Genomic DNA, 27,141 nt, shown 5'->3' with positions numbered 1-27,141 from the left:
AAAAAAAGAAATGATGGGGGCCGGCCCAGTGGCCTTGTGGTTAAGTTCAGTGCACTTCACTTTGGTGGCTTGGGTTTGATTGGTTCCTGGGCAGGGACCTCACACCACTCATCAGCAGCCACGCTGCAGCAGCGACCCACGTACAAAATAGAGGAAGATTGCCTCAGATGTTAGCTCAGGACAAATCTTCCTCAGCAAAAAAAAAAAGAAAGAAATGATGTAAGGCAGTTGTTATGGAACTATTACAGATTTACTCTTAGAGGATAGCATAATTGCCTATGCATTACATTAAATAAATATAAACTGTGTGATACAGTTCACATGAACCATACGCTCTTTGGAAATTCCAGTATGAGATTCGCTTGTGTCCATAGGTTCATCGTGACGTTGCTCTGCTAGACTGAGAATGACAGAACAGGCAGAGGCAGCAAGATCCGCACATTCTTGCTAAAGTGGGTGCCCTAGGTTGAGCAGGCAGAATAAGGATTGGAAAGATGGAACCACTGCTAAACTGATGACAGAGCTGTAAATACCTGGGAAGCTACCACCAGCATCCTCAGCCTTGTAAGTAGTTATAAGAAATGGGGAAAGTTCCTTTAAGTAAAGGTTGTTGCCTGGCTGTAAATCTGAAAAGACAAGGCAGCAAAGTATGAGCCTGTCAGAGAGTGATTAAGCCTGACCTTGAGGAGTTACCACTGTGCGTGTGCAGGCCAGGAAGGGTGCTGGCTTCTCCATCTGGCCACGTAGACCCTTCTGTTGCTCAGTTTACTGTGGTATAAGAGCAGTGGCTTTCAAACATGTTGGATCATTCCACAGCAAGAAATAAAGTAGATGTTATGTTCCAGCACATACCTACATATATAAAACCATATGTATAAGTGAAATAAAAATGTAATACACTGACATCTATTTCCTGTTTTTAGTATATGCCACACATGTATACTATATTGCATTTTATGAAATCGCTTTCTTCTATTTATATAATAAGTACGTTTATAGTAAATTTGTATATTATAGATAAAATTGAAGATATATCTTATTCATTTATCTGTTTTGATAAATATAGATGCCATGTACATTTTCTGTTTAAATAAATGTTACTCATAATTTATCACTGGTCTGTGGCTATAGTTTGTAAAAGAAGAAGTTACAGTAAATCTTGCCACAGTAGAAGGACGCTCTCCTGAGAGTCCACGGCTACTGCTCCAAAGAGGCACGTGCCGCTCTGCCCGCGTCCTCTCGGCGGCAGTGCACCCAGTTTGCACACAGCTAATTTACGGTTGTTACTTTAAGTGTTCTGACATTTTCTCTTTGATCCATTTGTGTTCTCAGCTCTTCTTCCAAGTTTTTTTTTTAGACTATTTATAATCTTTACTTTCCAGTGAAAACTAGAAAGCAGGCAGTTGTGAACTGTCTGTCATATAGTGGCGTCCAGTAGCAGATTAGCAAACCCATAACACAGTTTATAATTTCTAGAAGCATATTTCTCTTTATAGCAAACTTTTCAATGTGGTACAAAACATGCCTGTTGATAACTCTGATATCGTGTTTCTTTCTGAAAAAAAATTAGAAAAGCAAGGGGCTGGCCTGGTGGCGTAGTGATTAAGTTCTCACACTCTGCCTTGGTGGCCTGTGGTTTGCAGGTTCAGATCTCTGATCTCCAGCACAGACCTACACACTGCTCATCAAGCCATGCTGTGATGGCATCCCACATACAAAATAGAGGAGGATTGGCACAGATGTTCACTCAAGGCCAATCTTCCTCACCAAAAAAAAAAAAAGAACTTACATTTAGTAATCAGTGTCTCAGTATACTTGCCATATCCATAGGAAATGACTTAGATGTCCAATGAATATGTATTATTTAGTTTAATTTAGTATAAAGTTTTATCTTATTTACATTTATTTAACGCTTCTTTTTAACAATTACGTTTGGATTAGACAGTAAATAGTTAACCATCATCTCAAGTCATTCCCCCTGCAGACAAATTCCACAACAGAAACAGCAGGAGCCTACCTGGCCAGTGAACCCAGGTAGAAAAAGTTGTGTGTTTGTGTTAGAATCAGTATCGATAACTCCGAAGACATATCTGTTTTTACTAAACCAACAAAGTTAAACTATCTTTTATCAAAGATTATCTCAGATCACTTGAACTGGAAAAACATTCGGGTTAGTTTCTGTATTTCTGAGAGCTATAGGAATACTTAATTTACATAAATGTTTAATTTTGGCAATATCATCCAGAGGTAGAAAAGTATCAAATGGAGAGAGGGACGTACATACATAGACAAACAGACAAACACAAACAGAGATCTTTAAAAATTTTAGCCACGTCTCAGGTACGAAATTCAAGAGAACAGTTGGATCCAAATTGTGTTTCTAGCAGATGGATTAAGGTAAAGTTACCTGCTCAGATGGCCTAAGATTTTTACTTAGGATTTCTTTTCCTTTTTTTTTTTTTTTTTTGCAAGCCTGGGGCTCCTTTTTAGAGTTGTTTTCAAGTCTTTTTGTCTTTAGAAGCTCCTGCATACCAGCATACCAATGGAAGCATGCATTCCTTTGTCCCAGAGGTTTGGAATCCTCTCTTTTAAGGCAGACCCTTAAGGTGGACTCATCTGAAGCAGCTTCCCCAGAATGGCCATTTCAGTTCCACATTATCTCAGAAGTTCACCCACTTCCACTTGCTTGGTTTTAGATCTGTTATTTTCTGACCATGCGTGCCAATAAACTAGGTATTTCAAATGAGCCCCGTTGGGGCCAAGCAAATTTTAAATCATCTTTGGGTAATATGGATCCATTGAGGTAAAAAGTTACAAGAAGAGGGACCATATTCTTTAAATATAAATCCAGCTGGGGTTCCTGAAGGAGGCTGATAATTTATGGTTGTTCGAGAACGGTTGTTTCTCATAATTTAGAGAGAGCTGTTCTCTGATGATGAAGGCGGGAGGGTGTATGTTCTGGGTCAGGTATGTGCTGTGTGTGAGGACCACTTCCCAGAACATCACCAATGGGCTGTTGGTCTCTCTGCTACTTGTCTGGGAGATTACTGAGCACCGAGTGGTGTCAGGTTGCTCAAGGTGCTAGGATAACCAGTCCTTTCTGTGTCCCTTCTGGATGAGCATGTGAAGTGCCTTCTGACTCGGGGTATGTTCTCCTGCCGGGAGGCCCTGTAAGACTGCTGCACGTCACGGACAGAGTCCCGACACTTCCGCTCGGTTTCCGGTCACCTAAAACAACCCAGAGAGAGTCAGGAGGAGCAGTGTTTCTTCAGAGTCAGAGGACCCTCAGTGGATAACAGGAGAAATTAAGAGGTCTGCGTTGGTGATGAAGAACAGATGAATTTCAAATTTTAAGAGAATGTGGCCACTTAAATAAAGCGGAAAACTACTAAAGCTGCAGTAACACTCACCAGGAAATGTCCTTAAACCCGAATCCTCGGCCTAGTTAAGACAAGGACAGAATCCTCCCCCCAGAGGACTGAGGACAGAAGCAGGGAATCTGCCCAAAGAAAATCTGGTCTGAACCTCGACTGAAAGTAGGAAGTTTGCATCCAGGAGAACTTAGCGCCAGACCTTCGAGGCTCGCTGGTGGGAATGCTGGAGAACAAGGGCCTCCTGGAGGTGTCTTCCTTGCATCAGTGGAGGCGCCAGGGGTCAGGCTCGGTTGCTCTGGATTGTGCCAACTGTGCCAAGAAGTGTCGACCACAGAAAAATCCACTACAATTCAAATAGCAGGTATTTGGGTAATTAGAATTGCAATTTGGGAGACACCCAGGTTCAGGCAGAGACCCAAAATGTGTTCCATGGAAGACAAAGGAGGCGACGGTTTGTAACAGAAAAATCACACAGGTTGCTCTGCAAAACTTAGGATTGTTGCTGGCAGCAGCTGGTTACTTGGCTATACGTGATCGGTTGCTAAGGCCATCTCTAAGGCAGAAAGTTCTTATCTATGGGAGAAAGCATAGTTCTTCAAAGAACGTCAGGATGACAATAGTAAAGTATGGTTCAAAAGTTCCGTTCCATCTGGGTAGAGACGTGGTGTACATGTGTAAGCCCCATTTCCTTCACAGCCTCCCAGCTCCATTTTAGAAGCCTTGAGATATCTTGCTCCATTTTTTATCACTGTCCACATCACTCACTATCTCGTGTGAATAAATGACTTTCCCCGGAATAGATAAGATGAGTCTCTGAGGGCAGAGTGCTGGATAGGAAAGATTGGACGGAAAGGGAGAAGATGTTGGATCCAAGACAGGCAGCTCGAGGTGCTTCTTAGGCAGGCGTGTGTGGAAGATGAGGGAAGTAGAAGCAACCTGTTAGAATCATTGCAAGATGTTTCGGTAGCATACGTGTTACTGCCCCCAAAATAAATCCTAGTGAAGCATAATCTAAATGAAGTCCGAGAGAGCCTCAGTCAAGGGGTCCGAGAGAAAACTAGAATTCTCAGACCAAGTGTGGCCCACAGACAGTTGGACGAATAGGCATGTTTGCTCCACTCACTGTTCATAAGAAACTTGAGCCAACATTTCAAAATTCAGAACATTTCTGGCTTCCCTTAAAACTTCAGAACATCTGAGGTTCTCATCTCCCCGTGGGCTCTGGGATTGAGCGGACTGGTGAGTACCTCCATGGGGCCTGTGCTTGCCGGGTTACCACAGCTCCACTACTCACCCAGGTGTGCCTGTGCACTGCGTGTGCACTGCGTGTGCTAGCCCCTCCTACAGGTGTGTGCGCCTGGTTCTAAACAAACAGAGCAATGAGAAAAGTTTCAAGAAGTCATAAAGTTTGAGTGTAGTTTTAGGTTTGTGAACAGTTGAGGGCGACAGTTTCTTTAGCCTTAAGGAAAGGGAGTGTTCCACTCTAAGTGGTTAATTCAACAAATATTTAGTGAGTGCCAGGCATTGTGGGTGGAACAGAGAACAAGCTGCTTGTGGTTCCTTCCCCAGTAGAGCGTGCTGTATAGTGGGAGAGGAAAGTAAGAGTTACCCTAAAAAGTAAAACAGTCCTTAGTTTACCAGCAAAATAGGTTTAGTCAGGAATTTCAGAGAAATTGCAGTTTAGGACAATCAAGCTATAGCAAAGGCTGTAGGCAAGTCCAATAAGAAAAGCAGAGAATGTTGTTGTATAGAAAAAGATGAGGAAATTGGGAGACGTCATTTTGAATGAAATTCCATTAGAGGAGACCCTGAGTCCAGGGTGATGATGGGTTCTTGTTGGCTTAGTTGCTCAGGTAGTCAGTCGATTTCCTCCAGGAGATGCGATGTACATCTTTCCTGCTGAGGCCTGTAACTGACAGTTCTCTCCTGCTGGGAATTCTTCTTGGGGTCTGTGACTGACTGTCCTTCCTGTAATTGTGATTGACTGTGGTACCGCTGGGAGCTGCACCTTCTGGCCTCCTGCCTCCGCTTTAAGTGAGGTTTCCCTTTAGTAATTTTCACAAGAAATAAGGACAGTGTGACAATGTGACATTGTACTATGATGGGAAAGTTCAAGGTATTGTAGGAACACAGACTTGAATGGGTTAGAGAATGTCTCAGGAGGATATTAAAGTGTCAACTGAGGCCTAAAAGAGCAGGAAGATGTAACTGAAATGGGAGTAAGCGTTTCCCGGGTAGAGAAAAGCATGGCATGGTGGCTTCTCTCTTACAGAGAAGTTTGGTCTTATTGGAATATAAAGTAGGGGGTGGGACTTGGGAACACATGAGGCTGTAAAGGAAAGCTGGGACCAGAACTTGGCTTGATACGTCAGTCTCACAAACACAAATTTCATACCGAGGGCAATGAGACAATCAAAAAGATGACTGACGAAGGCCTGGGGGTGCTCCTGGAGTTGGAGACTAGAGGCTTGGGGACACGAGGGGAAGCTGTGGCAGTGACCCGGCAGAGACGACGGCAGCCTGAGGGAGCGATTTAGGCAGTACAGTCAGGAGGGTTTGGTTGTTGATTGGAGGTGTGTGTTGAGAGAAGGAACCGAGAAGGCCTTCTAGGGTTTTGATGGAGTGATTGGGGCCTGGTGGTTGATCAGAGGAGCACCGGAAGGAGCAGCGGTTTGACGCCATGCCTGTTGTGGACGTGCTGAGTGTGAGGTACGCGTTCAGCGTGGGGCGCTGGAAACTAGATTGTTGTGTTGATGGCTCTCAGGCTCAGGAGAGAGCGGGATTGGAGATGGGTTTGGGATACTTGCTCACCAAAACCTTCCCTTTCAAGACCCCTGTATATATTAATAGACACCCTATTCTGAACCCGTATTATGTTACCTGCCTCCCTTCATAGCCCTTTCAATACCATTACTTTATCGTTCTTTGTTAGAAACTTTGCCAATTGATTTATGTTTCATGGACTTTCTTCTGATACCCTAAAGATTCTCCAGGCACTGAGTCTGTTATTTTCAGGTCACACTCAGCTTGTAACAGTAATCTCTGAATTGGTTTTACAGTTCTGAAATTAAATTCCCAAGGAGTTACTTAAGGCTCTTAAACTGATCAACAGAAGTCAAGAAGTGTTTCCCTCAAAGAGAAAGCGTTTACTCAGAAACTGTATGTTAGCAAAGTCTGGACTCTGAAAAATGCAAACATGAATGAGTCGCTGTCCCTGCCCTGGGGAAACTTAGTTATTAATGCACACCAGTGACATATACTGTGGACCAGTGGTGAGCACTTGGTGGGGCAGGGGCAGAAAGAGCACAAAGTTCCTTAGGAGGGGGACACAGTATTTTGCAAGTACAAAAGCAGGGGAAAGTCCTTTCAAATGATGATTCACAGGAGGCTTTGTGGAGAATACGGCATTTTGGATTGGCCCAGATTTCGAGTTGGAGTCCACAGAGAAGTCCTAGGGCCAGTGTGTGCTCTGTCTTGAGAGGCAGCGCCACACAACTCCAGCCTTTTTGCTGTGTGGGAGTGTGGGCCCCTTGTCTAAGTTCTGCTTCTTTAAGGGAAGCTAGAAATTCCGATTTTGTGTGAAATCTGATTTTTCAGTGTTGGCTCAGATTCTGTGTGAGCACTGTATAGGTCAAATACCCCACTTCCCGTAAGCCTGATTCCATCCGTAAGGTACTGGTTTGTAACCTCTGATGGAGGACTTCTCTTCGTGTGAGAGAGGTGATCTTAATTCACCCAATGTGTGTTGAGCAAAGCACTTGGTAGGTTTATCTGTGTATCAAGAGGATGTCTCCTACCCTTTAGGGGGCTGCGCATAGTTGGGGAGATGAACCAAGAACGGCTGCTTTTTTTAAATCTTACTTTACCTGTCACAGTGTCTCATATGTATGTTAACCCTGGAAAATATTTGTTTTTTGATACTGCCACCACACAGTGCCATCCAATACCCTTTCCTCTGTTTTCCTTGACCTCATCAATCTTCACCCCTCCCCTCCTGCTACCCATTCCCGTGGCCGTATCCTTCCCTGCCCAACCACTGCCCCTTCACCCCACACGCTTTTGGGTGAAGGACCTTCCTTTCTTACTCTGTAGTTCCCTCTGTGTAGCCTCTATTTAGGATCCTCCATACATTCTTTATATAAACAATTGCCTTTACTTGAATGCCTCCCTCCCAGACCCCCAAGGGATGGGGGGAGGGGGTCACTCACTACATATATTTGTGTCTACAGATATCCTGGTATCCTGCTGCATGTAGCCCCTGACCACCTCATGGCAGTCCTCTGGGGAGCTTCTTTCACAGTCCCCTAAGGAGCTATCCCAAAACCTCACCATCTCACCTCATCCTCTTCCCCAAGCCTGCTTTGCAGATGACCTTGCCTCCAAAATCACGAGAAACTAGAAGCTATTAGGTTGAACTTCTTAACTTCATTCAGTTTCTTCCTCTTCCCACCTCCATTATAATGTAAAGGCTAAGAACTAGGCATCTAGGATCAGACTGCCTGCCTTCAAGTCTTGGTTCTGCCAGTTGTTATCTGGGTGGTCTTGGACAAATTATTATATGGTTGTTATAAGGATCAAGGAAAGTTGTCCACACAAACAAAGCCTTTAGAATGGTGCCTGGCGTAAAATGAGCACTCAGTAAGTGCTGGCTGTTCTTCTCGTTGGCTGTCTTCGTACATGCTTACCTGCGTCTTTGCTCTTCCTCCTGTCTGAGACAGTGCTTCCCCGGCCTCCTAGTCCCAGCTGCTTCTGTCTGCACAGAGACTGGCCTGTTGGTTAGGCCTTTGCTCTCCTCTGCCTTTACCTCTCCTGGTTCCCTAATTTCACCTCTTCACATGTAAAAGAAGACTCTGTTAACCAGGTTTCCCTTCTATTTCCCTGTCTAGCCTTGGTAGCAACACTTATGCAAGAGTCCTTGGAATTTCTAAGTTTCATTCACCTCCCAACCCATTGCGATCTGGCTTCTACACCCTGTCTAGTGAAACAGTTGTTGCTCAAGGCCGTGGTTGACCTGATTTACAAATGCACTTGACCTAGCAAGACCCAACCCTTGATGAACCCTGCCATCCATCCTCTCTGTGATTGCACTGAGCTGCTGGACATTGCTGCAGAAAATTCCACAGCTATGCTGCCTGTCCTCACTTCATATTCAAGATTTCAGCCTCAAATTGGCTCTTGATGCTGCCCAGCAGCCCTCCTGCGTTTCCCTGGTAGTTCACTGTTCCGCTCCCTGAAATGGCCAGTGGACACCTTTCATTCTCTCTTCAAAGCTTTCATGCCCGGTCCCCACGCTCTCACTCAGCTGAAGACTGTGTTTATTCTTAAGAAAACAGAAGTCATTACATATGAACTTCCTCACCTTCCTACCATAAAACCTACAGATCTGCCTGAACATAACCCCATCCTCCCATTTCATAAAATGGAAGAAGCCCCACCCTCCCACTTGTCAGGGTCTCCATCCCCTCCCACCTTCTGAAGTCGTTTCTCTCCCTGTCTCTTACCGTGAATCCATTCCCTTCTGGAAGGTCTGTTCTCATCAGCACGGCTTTCAGGCCACTTCGTGATCTGTTCCCTACAAACTCATCCGCTGTCACTCTCGGCCTGCCTTCAACGCTGCTCGAGTCAGCTGCTCTTCTTTCTCTTCCGTAAACATGCCGAGTACTTTCTCGCTCCAGGGCCTTCTCACCTGCTCTTTCCTCTGCCCAGCCTTGCGTGTGCCCACACACTCGTTCATCACACACTGGCTGTTTCTCATCCTTTAGGCCTTAGATTAAATGTCACCTGCTCAGAGAGGCCTTCCTTAACCGCCTTAATCAAAGTTGATGTCGTATATCAGTTATATCTCAATAAAACTGGAGCGGGGGGGGGGGGGGAGTTAATCTCTGCAGTTTTTCTCTAAGTTCCCTCTTTGCTTCTTTCTATTTATCCAGCTCAGTTATTCGTGTGTTCTTCTGTTTGCTTCTTTAAACTGCCCCTAGAGCGTAACCTTCACTGCAGGGACTTTGTCTTGTCCGTGGCTGACTCCCAGGAAGGGCTCGGCATGTGTAAGCAGTCAGTAATATTTACGGCTGGCATCCCAGTGAATGGCGTCACTCCCCACTCAGCTACTTAGCCAACCAAAAACTTGGAATTCCTTGAAGATGTCGTTTTCTTCAGTTTTCTCACCCAAAGTCCATCCTTTCTTTTTAATTTCTTAACTATCTTCCAAATCCACCTCCACCGTCACTGCCTTACAACGTCATTTTGAAATATTCCCACAGCCTCCTTAAAGGTCCGGTCTCTTGCCTCCTCAGTCGTCACCCTTCAGTCTCTTCTCCCCACTGCCACTGTAGAAATGTTGCAGAAACAACATCCGATCATGTCATCTTCTATTTAAAACTGCTCGTGGCTTCTTTGACATCAGTATTAAAAGGATCTTTTCGGACACCATGCCTTCTCAGAGAAGGGAAACAATAGAAACAATAAACAAATGGGACTTCATCAAAGAGCTTCTTCAAGGCAAATGAAAACAGGATTGAAACAAAAAAACAACCCACTAACTGAGAAAAAATATTTGCAAGTCATATATCTGACAAAGGTTTAATATCCTTAATATATAAAGAACTCTCACAACTCAACAACAAAACATCAAACAAACAACCCAATCAAAAAATGGGCTGGAGACATGAACAGACATTTCTCCAAAGAAGATATACGGATGGTCAATAGGCACATGAAAAGATGCTCATCATCGCTGATCATCAGGGAAATGCAAATCAAAACTACACTAAGATATCACCTTACACCCGTTAGAATGACAAAAATATCTAAAACTAATAGCAACAAATGTTGGAGAGGTTGTGGAGAAAAAGGAGCCCTCATACAGTGCTGGTGGGAATGCAAACTGGTGCAGCCACTATGGAAAACAGTATGGAGATTCCTCAAAAAACTAAAAATAGAACTACCATACGATCCAGCCATCCCACTACTGGGTATTTATCCAAAGAGCCTGAAGTCAGCAATCCCAAAAGTCCTGTGCACCCCAATGTTTATTGCAGTACTGTTTACAATAGCCAAGATGTGGAAGCAACCTAAGTGCCCATCAACAGACGAATGGATAAAGAAGATGTGGTACATATATACAATGGAATACTACTCAGCTGCAAAACAGAACAAAATCATTCCATTTGCAATAACATGGATGGACCTTGAGGGAATTATGTTAAGTGAAATAAGCCAGCTAGAGAAGGATAATCTGTGTATGACTCCACTCATATGAGGAATTTAAAATTATGGACTAAGAACAGTTTAGTGGATACCAGGGGAAAGGTGGGGTGGGGGGTGGGCACAAAGGGTGAAGTGGTGCACCTACAACATGACTGACAAACGTTAACTTACAACTGAAATTTCACAAGATTGTAACTTATCAATAACCCAATAAAAAAAATGGTTAAAAAAAATAAGAAAACTGCTCGTGGTTTTCAACCATCTGTAACATAAAGTCTAAACTCCTATGCATGGCATGGAAGACCTTTATACCCTCCCTCCCTTCCCCCTCCATCCCACAGAACCTAACTTACAACAGTTCCGACTACTGAGAGTTCTCTGTGTCTGAAAGGTCCTTTCTCCTCTTCACCTACGCACACTCCCCCCGTCCTTCATTAAGACTTTGCTCCGCCATCTCCTCTGGGAAGCTTTTCCCAACTCCTGCTCCCGCCCACCAGTAGCTTCTGCTCCCGTGATGCCCTAGACCTTCTTGCACTATATATTGCTTTGTTGTTTCCTGTTAATTAGCTTCTTCACTAGATTGTGAGCTCCTCAAAGGTAAGGACTTGATCTTACTCGTGTTTATTTCTTCAGGGCCTTCAGTGTAAGTTTGCTGAACGAATGGCTGAGAGGGCTCTGCAATAAGCACCCAAGGGAAAATACATAAAGCACGTGCTCTGCACAGAGTTCCAGGGAGGACTGATCGCTTCCTGCCGAGAGGATGAGAGGAGGAGTCAGAGGGGAAGTAGGTAGGCAGCCTGGTGTAGAGCCGACAAGCAGGAGTGGACAGCTAGAGTTGGGACGACTGGAGATCCAGCATGAGCAATAACAGTGCAAAGAAAAAAAGACGTGTTCTTGGCTGGCAAGAAGATATGTCTTAGTTAGTTATTGCTGCGTAACAAGTACCCCAAAATGTAGGCTTAAAACCCAACGTTTATTGTCACACACAGTTTCTGTGGATTAGGAATCCAGGAGAGTTTAGCTTGGTGTTCTGGTACGGGGTCTCTCATAGGGTGGTAGTCAAGGCCTTACTGTGGCTGGAGGATCTGTTTCCCAGAGCACTCGTGGTGGTTGGCACGTCCTCTGTTCCTCAGGATTATTGGCCGTAGGTCTCGGTTCTTTGCTGCATGGTCTTCTGCACAGGCTGTCTGAGTACCCTTACATGCAGCTGGCTTCCCCCAGAGCACGTGATCCAAAAGAGAGCAACCAAGAGAGAAACTACAGTCTTCCATAGCCTAATCTCAGAAGGGACATACTGTCACTTCTGCCGTAGTCTGTGGTTGCACAGACCAGCCAGGGACCATGGGAGAAGGGACGATACACCAGGACCTGACTACCAGGAGGCGGAGGTCATTAAGATCCATCCTGGAGGTTGAGTGTCACAGCTAGGCTGAAGAGAACCGAGGTTTATGTAAAAAAGTGAAAGAAAGTATTTGAGAAGGTGGGGCAGGAAAGCAGAAGGACTTCATTAACGGACCAAGGAGGTGGCATTTGCACATTAAATGATTTGAGGAATGGAGTTCAGTGATCCAAGTAGTATATTGTTTTAGTACTGATAGAGTGAGGCTAAGCCGGTGTGGTAGGAGGATTGTGGGCAAGGAGACCAAATGGGATAAGACAGCCTTAATCCTCCCCATCTGAGTCCCTGGAAGAGTTCTCCCTCAACCGGTGCAAAATAAGAAAAACAAGGACAATGAAAACGTTAATTTCACAAAATTAATTGCATTCAATTAAAGGACTACCTTTTATCCTGAAGACTACCTTTTACCTTTTCTTCATCTTTCCTACTCTTTTTATGTTAAAAATGCACTTTCGTTTTTGAAGAAGGTGATAGTAGATGGTTAAATATAATTAATGTCATAACTTGGCAACCTTATGTCAGTCCCTAAAATTTAAAAAAACAGCAACAACAAAACTACTGGTCATGAAATTCGCAAGTGTGGGAATCACTGATCCAGATTGTTAACATAAGGAGACTGATACCCAGGAAGAGTCACTGACCTGCCTTGGGGCACTCAGCTAGTGGGGGTCAAAGCGGAAGCTAGGCTCCAGGTCTGGTCAGTGCTTAACTGATGTGAAGAACAGTTTGTAAGCATGGTGAGGGTGGAAGGGAGAATTAAGGCTTTGAGTAGAGGCGAAGCGAAGACAACCAGTATACACAGAGAGGAGAGTGAAACAGATGTGCAGGAAGAAATAGACCGAAGACGGAAACGCTGACAGCTTGGCTTTCCTGCATCCAGTCCCTCCCTGAGGCCAGTGTCAGGAAAAGTTGTGAAAGCCTGAAATGGGCAAAAAAGATTACTAGGTGTCTTGGGGCCGTCTTTAGCTACTTTACAGCTCCGTAAGTTGTGGGCTGCTGACAGTAATGCAGATGGTTATTGTTCACAGAAATGCCAGTCATGTTATGGCGACTCAGCTTACTGCTGCCAGGTGGGTGTGGTCCTGTTTGGCTTTTATTTGTAAATCCAGGATTCCTGGTTCTTGTGTGTGTGCGCATGTGTTTTGAATCCTCTTTGGAACCAGTTGTAACATCTTTGTGGTTCCCTCGTTCATTGATGGGTTAAGTAATATCTTTGACCTGTGTTTACTTTGTTTGTACGAGAGTCCCCGGGAAGGCCTCTCTTGGAGCAGTGCACGCCTCTGTGGTGCTTCCATGGAACGAGAAGGCGGGGCAGGGGTTAGAGCCCCCGCTGGCTGTGAGCAGGTGCCTCAGGGACAGTCACAGCTCACGTCCCTACAATGACTAGGTTGAAGATTTGGAAAAATAGGGTATTGGTTCAAAAACTTTTTAGACTTTAATGTTTTTAATATATACAAAATAGTTAAATGTTTCTCCCTCACACAGAATAGAACTTGTACTGTGAGCAGTTGGTTGTAACCCATCTCTAGATGCATCTTTCCAAAAACTTCTTATTCTAATTGAAAACCAGATGTAGCAATAAGACACGAGTTAAAGGATCGACGTTCAAGGGAGAACTAAATAATGGCCTTCCCTTCTGGTCAAGTTTTGTTAAAATGTATGGTCTCATCATTCTGGACAATTTAAATGACTGTGTTTTTACCAACCATATCTCTGTTGGTTCCCGCTGCCAAGTGATTATTTACCTTGAAATAATAATTTTGTGGGTTTGAACAACTGAATGAAACTTTGTTAACAACCACTGCCTGGTTGTTGCTCTTCCTGCAGCCTGAAGCTGGCTGGTCCTCTGGTGCCTCAGGACTGGAAGAGACAGGGGAGGGGAGGCCCATAATGACAGGCCGTTTCCTATAATGTTTGGACTTGCTGTGCAGATTGGTGGTGTGGAGGATTGGAAAGCTGCAGAAATCTTCTCATTAGCTCTACTTTTGTATACAATTACAATATTGTTTATATCCATAAAAGAGGAAATAGCAGATTATACAAGCCATGAATAATTTTGGCTACCTTTTGTAAGGACAGATATAAGAAAAATCAGCGTAGCTTTATTATTAATTCAAGAATTTTTAACTCATTAAAATGGGAAGGAAACTAACATTGACTGTGTCACACCTTGCTGTGTGCTGTATATCCGTCTCATCTCACTTTGATTCTCACGCTGTTCCCATCTTACGGACGAGTGGAATGAGACCAGCAGTCACGTAAGCAGAGAATGGGGTAACGTGGCTTTGACGTCGTGTCTGTTAACTCCTCAGCCTCCGTTGAACCAGAACTTTAAAATATTTTAACGTTCCCTGGTTCTTAATTTTTTTTTGAAGGCCACTCCATCAAATTATCATTCATAATACTTACCTAAAATCAAATGTACATGTAAAATATTAGCAGTGAACTTGGAGAAGCATCGTAAGTTCAGGTATCGAGTTAAGTACAGTCACCCACACTTAACAACAGGGACGCGTTCTGAGAAACGCGTCATTAGGCAGTTTCGTTGTTGTGTGGACATTGTAGAGTGCACTTACACAAACCCAGATGGTGTGGCCTACGACACACCTAGGCTCTATGGGACTAATCTTAGGGAGCCACTGTCATATATGCAGTCCATTGTTGACTGAAATGTCATTACGTGGTGCATGAGTAGCTGAAAATTCAGCCTGTTCAATAATAACCCCTCTTTGGACCCAAAGACGTTTTTCCTCCTTACCCAGTGGCAGGATGAATCATATGGCTCAGTTTCTTTGCCTGCTTTTCTGCACAGTGGGTCTGTTTCTCGTCTGCCTGCATCTTGAGGGTGCAGCCCTGGGTTCCCAGGCTTCTGTGGGGTTTCTGTTAGATGCCCCCTTTTGAGCACGCCCTGGGTTTTGTCTCGGTGCCTGGTGCCTTGTATTGCTGTCAGACTTGAAGCTGGAGATGGCCAGAGGCTTGCACAGACTTCAGGGAAATTGGGGCTTGGCGCTCACCTCCCACCTGGTAGTCTCGCTCTCATTTCTGTTATGGCCCCGTGACACCTGGCTTTCTTGCCAGCTCAGCAATTTATTTTGAAATAGTTTTTTAAATAATTTATTCAGCATTCTTTGTTTTCAAGGTAAGGGTTGTATATCATATTGCCAAAAATGGAATGCATTGTATTTCTTCTTTATTGTTTTTGTTTTCATTAATTTTAACTTTAAAAAAGAGGGAGAAACTTGGGTGGTTTTTTCCCTAAAGAAGTAATGTTTAGACTTATATAAAAATAAGGCTCGATGTTTATCCCAACATATATACGTCTGTTCCTGTATACACATATCTTCATAGAAATGGCCCAGTAAGTCTTAGTTGTGGTTGTTTCTGTGTGTCTGCTTTTTTATGTTATTTTTTTGACTTTATATACCATAATGAGTATTAATTGCTTTTGTAATAAGAGAAAATAATCCAATCACTATGGAAAAAAGATGGGACATTTTAGAATAAAAATAAAATTGAACCAACACAGAATATGAACAAACAACCGTGAGACTATCTCATATGCATGTTGTGCCTTAATTGATTGAGGTGTTTTACATAGAGAGATGTTCTGGACAACCCGGAGCGTGTGCATTCCAGCACCAGAGCCTGTTTTGCTTCCACCTTTCGGTAGAGACGTTGTAACGGCTGCTGGGCATCTCCCCACCTTGTTCCTGAAGCCTCTTCCATAGTGTCGGATTGTATGGCCCTGCACTCAATAATCCCAGGCTGCCAGATAACATAGTAGATCCACTTCCTAAATGTTAAAACCATAAAGTATGTTTCGGAATAGTTTTCTCCCTCACTGTACCCTCTCTATGGCAGGTTTTCTTAAACTTCCTTAAATTGGCTTCTTAATAGAGAGGTCAGCTAGAATCATCACTTGGTAAACATCATTGTCTTCTTTCTCAGGACACGGAACATCCAAGGTACCTGATCCCGGAGCTTTGCAGACAGTTTTACCACTTGGGCTGGGTGACCGGCACTGGAGGAGGGGTGAGCTTGAAGCGGGGGTGAGTCTCTGGCTGGTTTCATTCCTGAGAATGCGCCACTTAAGTCGACCGCCGAGAGCGTAACGTGGGCTGTGTCCGGAGAACAAGTGAGGAGCAGTCCTGGGTGGCACTGAGGGCGTTTAGTGTCTAAATGGAGAAATGGTCGTTTGCATAACTGAGTGGAAAGTGTGCAGAAGTTGCAGTTATCATAAATATCTCAGGATTTAAGAACCACGATTTCTAATCAGGATAGTTTGGTCCTCCGTCTTTGGAGTACCGGAGTTAAGAAACGTGCTGCCTTTAGTCCCACCTCACCTGGGGTTTCACTGTCTGGGTTTCAGTTCCCCTGTTAAAAATGGAAATAAACAATTCATAAGTTGTGAATCGCATACCGTTCTGAGCAGTGCAGTGAAATGGCACACCGTCCCTCCCAGGGCGCATCCCTGTGTGCGGGGTGTCCACACTGTGTTGGCTGCCTGCCTGTTAGTCACTCAGTAGCTGTCTCGGTGAGCATATCGACTGTCCCAGCATTGCAGGGCTTGTGTTCAGGTATCCCTTTTCTTACTTACTAATGGTCCCAAAGCCAACTTTATTATTACTTATTATTGTTAATGTCTTATTGTGCCTAATTTGGAAATTAAGCCTTCTCATAGGTGTGTATGTGTAGTATACGTAGGGTTCAGTACTATCCACGGTTTCAGGCGTCCACGGGGGTCTCGGAACCTGTTGCCCATGGATAAGAGGGGACTGCTGTCTGTTCATATGTTCATACGTCTGGAATTATAAAGGATCCCATCTCGGTAGACAGGGTTCGTTTCAAAGGTTTAGATACATATTTTAAAGTCACTTAAATACAAATGAAACCATTAAAAATCCTAAAAACTACATTTTCTTGAGTCAAAGGCAATAGGCCTTTCTAAGCGCATGTATCCTTCTTAACGGACATGGCACCTGCTGGGCTGTGTTCCTCAGAGGCCAAGGCGAGGTACGAGGTGCTGGACTTAAGTAGAAACAGGAATGAATAGTATTTAGTTGTTCATCACATGGATACAGTGTCTTTCCTCCAAGAGGATGAAGAGAGAAAGAACTTACAGTAAAGACAGGTGGAATCTCGTTCTCGCAACTGTTTCTGGAGGAGGATTATTGCTTTTCCTCCTGAAATGTTTTAGGAATATTATTGTCTGGAGGCTGAGTGGTAAACTGAGTGACTTGGTTTCTATCTTTCTTTAACAAACTGGATCACTTCCATATTTACTATTGAATGTATGTAGTGCCGCCCTCAAGGAGGCTGCGTTGTGCAGAAAGGAGTGAAAAGCAGAATACAAGCAGAGCACTTTGAACAAAAGGATTTCACGGCACACCAGTAGATGACGCAGTTGCAATTTCGTGTTCCAAATCACCAAGTAGCTCGTGAATATTAATTGTGCTGTGGGAGGTGACAGGAGGGGCCTTAGTCACAGCTGACCTCAGGGAGGTAGGGACGCGCTCTGCTGCCACGGGACACCGCACGTCCATGCGCACCACCTCTCACCGTCAACCCAGCACTCACGTGTCCGTTCAGCATTTTGCAGGCTTTCAGATTATTTTGGCAAAACTTTCAAGTTGATCTGTTGACAGCAAAGTCCTTTTGATAACATTTGTTGTTTCATTTATTCATTTAGGAGTTGAATTCCAGTAATTTGGTTTTTCAGCTCTATTTATAATAAATCATATTCTAAATGTTGCCTTTAGGTAACTACTTTTTATTTGCATGTAGTTAAATAGTTTGTGTAGGTATGAAATAGAGTTTTCTACCAGACTGAGTTAAAGTAACCATTTTTCACTGGCTCTTTAAAAAAACAGCAAAGTTAAAAATAGCAGAATTCAGATAAAGGGCCATTGAAAATCTCAAGAGGAGTTTTTTTAATGATGAAAGGACTGTATTCTTTCTAGCAGAATTTTACTAATCTGTGCACTGAAATTGCATGTGGTCGCCAGAAAATACTCACTGGCACCTTTTAAAATTAAGTGGCTTTCCTAGCACTACCCTCAGTTTATAGGAAAGTTGCATCATCTGTGTAAAATGCTTTTTCCTTAGATTCTTAGTGGGTGAGGAGCACCTCCTTGAGGTCGCAGGTGGAAACAGCCACAATTTTATGGCACTATGTTTGGAATCTGTTAAATTTTTACATTACGGAGTAAAATAGGTTTTTTATAGTAAAATGATTAATTTTTCCCTAATATTTAAATGAGTCATAAGCCCACGTCAGTAACTTTATCAGCAATATTATTCTCATGTTGTTAGCGAAAGTTTGGTTTTCTTTGATACTTAGAGCAAATAAATTTGGAATGTAGTGCAAACCCAATAGATTATGTTTCCAGAATAATACTGACAATAAGATCTTTGGGAGTATGAAATTATTTGCTGATTCCATGATTTGCTGATACCATTCCAGCTTATGCTTTTGATGTGTGGTACCAAAAGATGTGTATAAAAGACAGCTTAAGACATTTTGAAGAGTTAAATGGAAGGAGGAAATGGAGGACCAAGAAAATAATAGTAAACAAGGCAATTCCAGGATACTCAGCAGCCATTGTGTTTAGCTTGGGTCCTTACCATTCAGATTTAGCATTTCCTGCTTTCACAGCGTAATATTGGTATGTATCAGACACAGTAATCCTCTTGCACTCTCGTAGAATTAAAATTAGTAAACCCATATTGTAGACAAGACGGTTGAAGCATAGTAAGACTTAAATGATTTTTTTTAATGACTCCATGGTAAGTAAAAACAGAAGCAACTGAGGGACCGGCCCGGTGGCACAGCGGTTCAGTGCGCACGTTCCACTTCGGCGGCCTGGGGTTCGCCAGTTAGGGTCCTGCGTGCAGACACGGCACTACTTGGCACGCCATGCTGTGGTAGGCGTCCCACATATAAAGTAGAGGAAGATGGGCACGGATGTTAGCTCAGGGCCAGTCTTCCTCAGCAAAAAGAGGAGGATTGGCAGCAGTAAGCTCAGGGCTAATCTTCCTCAAAAAAAATAAAAGAAAAAAGAAAAAAACAGAAGCAACTGACCATGGATGTGTTGTGAGCTCTTGGGTTTTGTCCTCCCACTTAGCACATAGTGAAAGAGCAGAGAGAAGTAAATTCCAAATAATACCTTGAAATTCAAAATGCTGTCTGTCTGTGGCTTACGGCACCAAGTGAACACTTCTCTTTTAGTCTCTGGCATGTTTCCGTCCTAAAACAAGAGCTCTGTCATCTTTGTACGTTTATCCAGGTATCTCCTTCTTTGTGGATGTAAATACGTCTTTTCTAAAACCTATTTAGCTAATCTTTTAATTACCCAAAGTTGACAAAAGTCTAAACTGACTTCCATTTTGCAAGGGCAGTAATAAAAAGCAGACGTAGCGGGCTAGTCCAGTGGTGCAGTGGTTAAGTTCGTGCACTCTGCTTCAACAGCCCAGGGTTCACAGGTTCAGATCCCGGGCACAGACCTAGACACCACTCATCAAGCTGTGCTGTGGCAGCGTCCCAAATACAAAGTAAAGGAAGATTGGCCCTGAGCTAACTTCAGGGCCAATCTTCCTCACCAAAAAAAAACCCAGACCCATCATACCAAATCACCTTAATAAACAGAATAAATACCCTGGATTTTCCTACTTTGTAAATGGGTTTTATTTTATTTTACTTACCATCAGATTGCTTCGTACTTTATTTGGGTCTGTTTCCAGGGCTGCGTAAATTTCTCCCCACACAAGAAGACCTACGAGCCCACTTACCAGTGTGGTGATTAGCCTGTGTAACGCACGGGATTCTAGAGTTTCTTCTGTGTTCCCGAGGACAGAAGGTCTGGATACGTGGTGGTGTGAAAGGCCCTGCCCGTTCCCGCTGAGTGCAGAGGACCGCTCTGGTTCTTAGCACAGAGCTCTACAGCACTGGCTACTTCGTGGAAACAGATGCCTGCCGGTAGCTCACTGTGTTCTGGTTCTCACTCCATGGTCAGGCTTCTGTGTCCTAGACCCTAATTTACCAGTGGACTCCACGTTTTTGTCAGTTGCAAGTCTATAGTTTGGTTAGTCCCCTCAGCTTTGACAGCTCGATTCGGTCTGGGCCGTCATCCTCATTTTCACGCGAAACAGTTAATATTATTTGATGTCCCTGTGTCCATGCCTCAGTGGCAGAGGCTGGGTGTGCAGGGGCTGGCGTTTCCCTCCTTTGCACATATGTGGCAGCTCTTTAATGCCGTCTGGCAGCAACTGAAACTGATAAATGAGTCAGAGGACCTTGTTGAGAGCGAAGAGAATTTAGGGACGATTTTGGACTTAATTTCCAAATCAAATTTGAGGGCACCTTGTGGTGATGGTAGGGTTGTAGCATCTCTTAGCACAACATCCTGCAACAGAGATCTCCAGACAGAGCCATTCTGTTACATTTGTAGCTTTTGCAATTGTGCTAGCTTTATTACCAAATATTTTCACAAGACAGATGTGCTTTTCAAATAGGAAGTATCCTGTCCCACCCAGAAGGTAGCCCAGTATTAACGTGTAATTTAGTAAACTGTCCAGCAGAGGTCTCTGAACGTCATGTTTTATCATAAGAGCATTTCAAACAATAAAATTAACCTGATTCCTTGCAAGACAGAAGTGTACTCCTGGTGAGCCTATCTTCTCACGTATAGTAGGATAAACCCTGCTTATTCATGCTTCAAGATGGGAAAGACTTGCATTTTCAGAATTTTATTTTCCCTAACCAGATGAAAGCCTGTTCACCCTTGATTTTCCACTATAAGATGAAATAAAGAAATGTATGTATGAGGACATGGAAGACAAAAGCAGCTATCCGTGTTTTACTGTGTTGCGGGCAGTACAAAGGCACTCTGGTAACTTGTACTCTTTCTGTGCAGCCTGCACCCTTAATCAAGCAGCTGTCTGTGGGACTTGATTTGTAAAGAGCATAACGATTGTACTACAAAGATACACTTTGTGCAAAAGCAGAACATTAGAGTTAAATAAATACCAATTTCTACATTTTGTGTTACCAGCAATGAAATCTACATTGCTCCATCAGGAGTGCAGAAGGAGCGGATTCAGGTATGGTAAAGGGGTCCTCCTGAAACTCAGATGTCTTTTCTTCTCTACTCAGTTACTGTTGGGTGAAATGAAATTAATTTTTAAAGAAATGTTAGTTTTGAAGAGTGGTTATATTGTGATAATTTAACTTTAAGAATAACATACCGTGCTGAGATTAACATTTCTGAGTACCAGTTCAGTTTCTCAGGGGATCAGAAAATTCCTCTTATGTTATGAACTGTGGGGAAAAAAATTATAACACTCGTCTTAGAATGAAGGTTTCTTTGTATCGTCTCTCTGAAGTATAGTTGTGAAACTACAAGGGCAGAGTTGAGAAGCTACACTGATAAATGACAGCAACATGATTACATACGTGTTAAATTTTACATATCACTGTAGTCTTCAAATTCTAAAGTAAGGTTTTTAACACTCTTGAGAATATTTTTATTAGTAGAAAACATTTTTTATTTCTCAAAATGGCTAAAAAATTTTGAGAGAGAAACTATATGTGAATATTTAAAATATGAGTTAAATATATACATCTATCTTAGCCCTCTGTGTGTGGATAATATACGTATAATACATGTTCTGCACACACGAAAGGGGACATTTCTAACTGATATTGTATAAGCCTTCGTTTTTCTTTTTCTCCCTCTGCAAATAGCCTGAAGACATGTTCGTTTGTGACATAAATGAACAGGATCTAAGTGGACCTCCAGCATCTAAGAATCTAAAGAAAAGCCAGTGTACTCCTCTTTTCATGAATGCTTACACCATGAGAGGTAGGCAGAAAATGTGTGTGACATACAGAATATTGGCAGTTTGTTGTTGCCAGCACCCCGTGGGCCGCCGAGCTGAGGCTGCCGGCGCTGTCAGACAGGGCTCCGCGCTGTTCACAGGGTTCTCACGGCCGATTTTTTCGGAAGTGGGTGGCCAGGTCCTTCTTCCTAGTCTGTCTAGTCTGGAAGCTCCACTGAAACCTGTCCGCCATGGGGGACCCTGCTGGAATTTGAAATCCTGGTGGCAGAGCTCTCAGCATCACAGCCACACGCAGCCACCACAGTGTGACAGTGTGTGTCCCTGACCGGGAAGGGAACCCGGGCCGTGGCGGTGAGAGTGCCTAGTCTTAACCACTAGCCCGCTGGGCCGGCCATTTGCAGAGTAGGCTTCCCTAAATAATAGTAATTATTATTCTGGTTCACATTTCTTGATTACCTACTTTATGTGCAGGAACTCTAAGTGTGTTAACTCATTCAGCCCTCCCGTCAGCCCGTGGGGAAGGCCTGTTACCATTTTCTATATGAGAGGACCGAGGCTCGGGGAGATTTCCCCAAATTAAACAGCCGGTGAGGATAAGGGCCAGAATTGGACCCAGGTCAGTGTGGCTCCACTAAATTGTCACCTTGACTGACTAAATGTTGTATTTCCAATCAGATTCCCACTCCTAGGGTAGAGGTACACCTCTGAGACCTTGTAGTAGCATTTAGTCAAGTTACAGATGAGAGAGAATTAGGGCATTTTCTTCACTTCAGTGGGCGTGGTGCTCTCTTTTTGAAGCAGTTACTGTGTGATCGAGTGGGAGTCTTGCTGTAATTCCCAGAGATGGCAGTGGGAAACCAGCCTGGGAGGGTTGAGCCTGTGGGAGGGTGAAATAGGAGATTACTGCTGGCGTGCGGGCTGAGCATCACAGCGAGGTCCCGGGACCCATGTGAGGTCCCCTCCAGGAAGGGGTCGCACCACCCTGTTCCTGGACCTTTGCAGCTACTGCTGCCAGGATGGCACTTGGGGACCAGCCTCTCACAGCAGGAAGCTCAGTGAACTTCCAAGGCAAAAACAGCCATTCCTGAATTTTATAGCCTGTAAATCCTTTTTAGGTAAGTCTATTATGTCTATACCTAAAACTTTTTTCCATCCCTCAAGTTACCAAGACATGGCCTGTGCTGTGAAGCCTAACCTGTGATTAAGAGTCTCGCCGACCTGGGTTCGAATCTGAGCTCTGCCACCCTATCTGTGAGCGTGCACACATGGCTTAGCATCTCTGAGCCTCCATTTCCTGGCCGAAACTTGGGGAACAGAGTTTACCTCTGTGTTGGCTGTGACGATGCCGGGAGATACCATGTGTAAGGGCGATGCCCAGTGCCCGGCACACAGGATCCCCATTAGTCGTGGTTGCACTGTGATTGTGATCTCCGTAACTGTTAGAGCTGTACTTCAGGCCATCTAACAGATTTCTCGAGCATGTGTAAAGTATTGTGGATTGTCCTCGTGCTGGATAAAATTTAATTATTTTGCTTTCCAACTCCTCTATCGTTATTTCTCTCTTCCTCCCTCCCACCCTCCTCCCCACTGCCGACTTACTATTCCATGCCGTAACACTATTAAATGTATTTGTGTGTGCACACATATGTGTATCGTTTCTCTGAAAGGTGTAATTTGGTTTTCATGAGCGTGTGCCTTCACTCTCCCCCCAGGGGCAGGCGCGGTGATTCACACCCACTCGAAAGCTGCCGTCTTGGCCACCCTGCTCTTCCCAGGACGGGAGTTTAAAATTACACATCAAGAGATGATAAAAGGAATAAGGAAATGTACCTCGGGAGGATATTACAGGTATTTTTTTCCGTTTTTACTTAATAATTTGAAAAGCGTTTTTCCTTCTTTTGATCTTTTTATGCATTTAATGAGATGCTTGCGGGGTCTCTGTTAAATGATACCCCACTTAACATACATGCAGATCTGTTCTCAGTGACACAAGTCAGATGCCTCCTGCCCTTCCTCCCCACCGTCATTCGGCCTTGGTAGACTGTCAGCAACGCTAATAACAAAACGTTTGTCAGAGTAAAATGAAAAACCGTGGCTGAGATTTCTAAAGAGAGGGGAAGATGCTGTTCCTTTACTGAAGAACCCAGAGAGCAGAATCTCCTCACTCTCTCTTTGTCTCGGGGAGTTTCAGCCCTGACTAAAGTTTAGACTTCATTGTGATTTAATTTAGTATTTCTAAAACATTTTTATATTTAGAAAAGTTTTATAATTATTTTAATTAAGTAGATCTCTGTATTTTTATAATTTCTCAGTATGGAAAATGGCATAGGTAGTATAGAACAGAGGCCTCCTAGATAAAATCAAATCGGTCCACCAGCACACAGAAGTGTAGGAATTATCCGTGAATCCAGAATCCAATAACGTGAAGACACGTCCTCTGCTCAGGTCCAGGCCCCACGTGTCATCTGAATGTGTTGGCCTTCTTTCTCCTGAACCCTCACCCTGTGTAATTCCCTAAAGGGCCTGATCCTGCCTTGTTTAGAGAAAAGGGTGTCATTTTTCCAAAGTGTTCAACATCTTATTGTTACCGCATGGCACAGAATGTGCATGTTTAAACTAGTGTGCTGAGAAATTGATTTGGTTTCGGTTAATATTTATCGTGTGCCTAAAGCATTCTTCAGCACTGTGAGACCCCTGTTTACATACATTGAATATTTAAATTCTGAACGAGCACATACTAAAGATAGCAGAGCCCCCTGTTGCCTTTTCCACATCTGGGCCCTGAAGGAGTGGCATGTCGTGTGCCATCAGTGTCATCAGCATTTGATTGCTTTGGTGAAGAAGTAACATAGATGAGAAGGACCTGTGAAGAAAGGGTGAGTAGAGGGACAGAGCACGTAGACAGCCTTTGGGATTTTGTGGAAAAAAGGACATGAATGGAAAAACGCTATTTCTTATGCATCATAACATACATATTTTGGATATTATTTTGAATGTTTTAGAATTTAAAGAATGCAAGTTTTTTTGAGCTGTTCTTTGCAATTCTGGTTGAGCCTGGCTGGGAAGTCAGTAACAGGGTCATTATTTCAGCTCAGGGAGCAGTCATATTTCATCAGAATTGGGAGAGAATCCTAGAGTCCAGTTTTCGAAAGAAGGGGCAGTGAAGGCTGGATGAAATAAGAAAGGAGGGTTTTGATATTCTCTACTGTATTTTTTTTTTTTTAAAGATTTTCTTTTTCCTTTTTCTCCCTAAAGCCCCCCGGTACATAGTTGTATTTTTTTTTTTTTTAGCTGTGGGTCCTTCTAGCTGTGGCATGTGGGACACTGCCTCAGCGTGGCTCGATGAGCCGTGCCATGTCCGCGCCCACGATTCAAACCAACGAAACACTGGGCTGCCTGCAGCGGAGCCCGCGAACTTAACCACTTGGCCACGGGGCCAGCCCCTCTACTGTATTTTTTTTAAGTCTATCTTAGGGGGAAAAAACCTTTCAAATAGCTAATTCTTATCAGTGGAGGTTACCACATTTAAATATGATTTCTTCCCTTTTGCAAGCAACATGACTGTGGTGGAGAGAAAAGAACACTGTTTGAAGGCCACAGCACCATCCTGACACCCCGACTCTGTTCCTCCTCTAACTGATAAGGATTGGTGCTCTGTCTGTGAAACGGGTGGCTTCGATTAAATCAGCTTTCTGGTCTTATTTTGCCCTTGAAAATATGTCCGACTACCAAGTATGTAGTGGAGGAAAATAGAAGTTTGTGGTTCTCCTGGCCAATATTAGGAAAGATTTTGAACCAGCAATTCCTTCCTTCCATAATTAAGAATGTTTTATAATTACCTGTGTTTTACGTAAGTGAGATAATGAGCAACTCCATACTGCTAATGATAATGGCTGGCCAAGTTACTTAACACATGATTGCCCCTTAGCCTATACGTGCCCTAAAGGGGCACTTTCTGGTAATACTTTAGCTAGAACTTTTTTTTTCATTTAGCCCTTACAGAGGTGGTGAAAAAGCAGATGTTACATTAACAAGGCAAGAGAAATTCATGTGACAAGGAAAACATGTCTGGCTTTTGACTAGTTATAAATGACCTCAGGGATAGACTTTAAATTTTACCAGTAACTAAGTAATTTGCTTAAATATTATTACGTGAATAAAAAGGAGAAGGCATACTCATCACAAGGTAGAAGTAAAAGAAATTCTAATGCCACAGATGTGAGAATGTTCTGGAAATATTATCATGCCTTCAACAGTTGTCTCCAGAAGGTTCTTGCTATCCCAGTGCCGCAACCCATGCCTGTGTCTATCTGCCCCTGAGACACTTTGAGTCCTGCAGAAATAAAATGATTTTATATCCTTGGAAAAGTCCTACTTAATAAGAAGTTCAATTGTTAATCCTTCTTCCTGTGCTTCTAAGATCTGTCATTTCCCATCTCCTGTTAAAAATACTATGATGATCTCTGCTTCAAGGAAATGCTTGTATGGTCTTGATAATTTCTTTGAGAGGTTTTGGTATCCCATTCAAATTTCTGCCACTTTACTGAGGATTAGAACAGTGCCTGCCAGATTCCCAAGGCGTCTTTTGATACCAATGTTTATGCAGGATACACAGAATAACATGCAACAGCTTGTTCCTAATTTGGAGTGGCTTTCCAGATGTAAAGAGCATGTCTAACTGGTTACTTGACAAATATTTAAATTTTACATGTGAACACCTTTATTTGTTTTAATGGGGAAAAAAATGGCTTTTTTTGTCTTACAGATACGATGATATGTTAGTTGTACCCATTGTTGAGAATACTCCTGAGGAGAAAGACCTCAAAGAGCGAATGGCTCGAGCCATGAATGAGTACCCAGACTCCTGCGCGGTTCTAGTCAGACGGCACGGAGTGTACGTCTGGGGAGAAACGTGGGAGAAGGCTAAAACCATGTGAGTATAAAGCAGCGAGCGTGAAAGAGGACAAGGCATGTTTTAGGATTTAAAATAAAGTATGATTTTTCATATGTTATTGGTTTAAATTTAAATAGTTTATCATTATTATTTCTAGACATTTGATTTGTATTATGTATTCATTTATTAAGAACTGTGTATTGGATAAGGTATTATTTAGCAAAGCCCTGTGCACTTTGATACAAAGAAGAAAGAAACACAGATCTTGTTCTTGGAGTTTAAGGCTGGCAGGGAGAATAAAGCAACCCAATTTAGGTGATGATTTGCTGCATTCATTGCAAAAAGTGGCATAGAGTGAAAACTCGAGATTTATGTTAATATATTTTAAACTCCCCTTTATTTCCTGAGATGTATATAACGTGGTTGCATGA

General features: G+C 43.3%; 1 protein-coding gene and 1 long non-coding RNA gene across 5 annotated transcripts in view; one reads left to right on the top strand and one right to left on the bottom strand.

Moving 5' to 3' along the window:
• The window catches only part of APIP (APAF1 interacting protein), a 32,956-nt gene that overhangs the window by 5,306 nt on the left and 509 nt on the right, over positions 1–27,141 (top strand). For 3 of the 4 annotated variants that reach the window (XM_070564759.1, XM_008539869.2, XM_070564758.1), the window contains 5 exons: positions 15,928–16,028; positions 21,030–21,078; positions 21,722–21,839; positions 23,529–23,664; positions 26,582–26,749. In XM_070564759.1, the coding sequence (XP_070420860.1) occupies positions 15,928–16,028; positions 21,030–21,078; positions 21,722–21,839; positions 23,529–23,664; positions 26,582–26,749 (572 nt within the window). The remainder of the gene's footprint in view (positions 1–15,927; positions 16,029–21,029; positions 21,079–21,721; positions 21,840–23,528; positions 23,665–26,581; positions 26,750–27,141) is intronic. The other variant, XM_070564757.1, reaches the window with a different exon arrangement.
• LOC139074439 (uncharacterized) lies at positions 2,440–9,324 on the bottom strand. The gene is made up of 2 exons (XR_011524059.1): positions 8,876–9,324; positions 2,440–5,419 (listed from the first exon to the last, which is right to left on the bottom strand). It is a non-coding gene; the product is annotated as an uncharacterized lncRNA (long non-coding RNA).

This window comes from Equus przewalskii, chromosome 11 (assembly GCF_037783145.1).
Source record: "Equus przewalskii isolate Varuska chromosome 11, EquPr2, whole genome shotgun sequence".
Lineage (NCBI taxonomy): Eukaryota > Metazoa > Chordata > Mammalia > Perissodactyla > Equidae > Equus > Equus przewalskii.
This window is presented reverse-complemented; position numbering and strand designations above follow the sequence as displayed.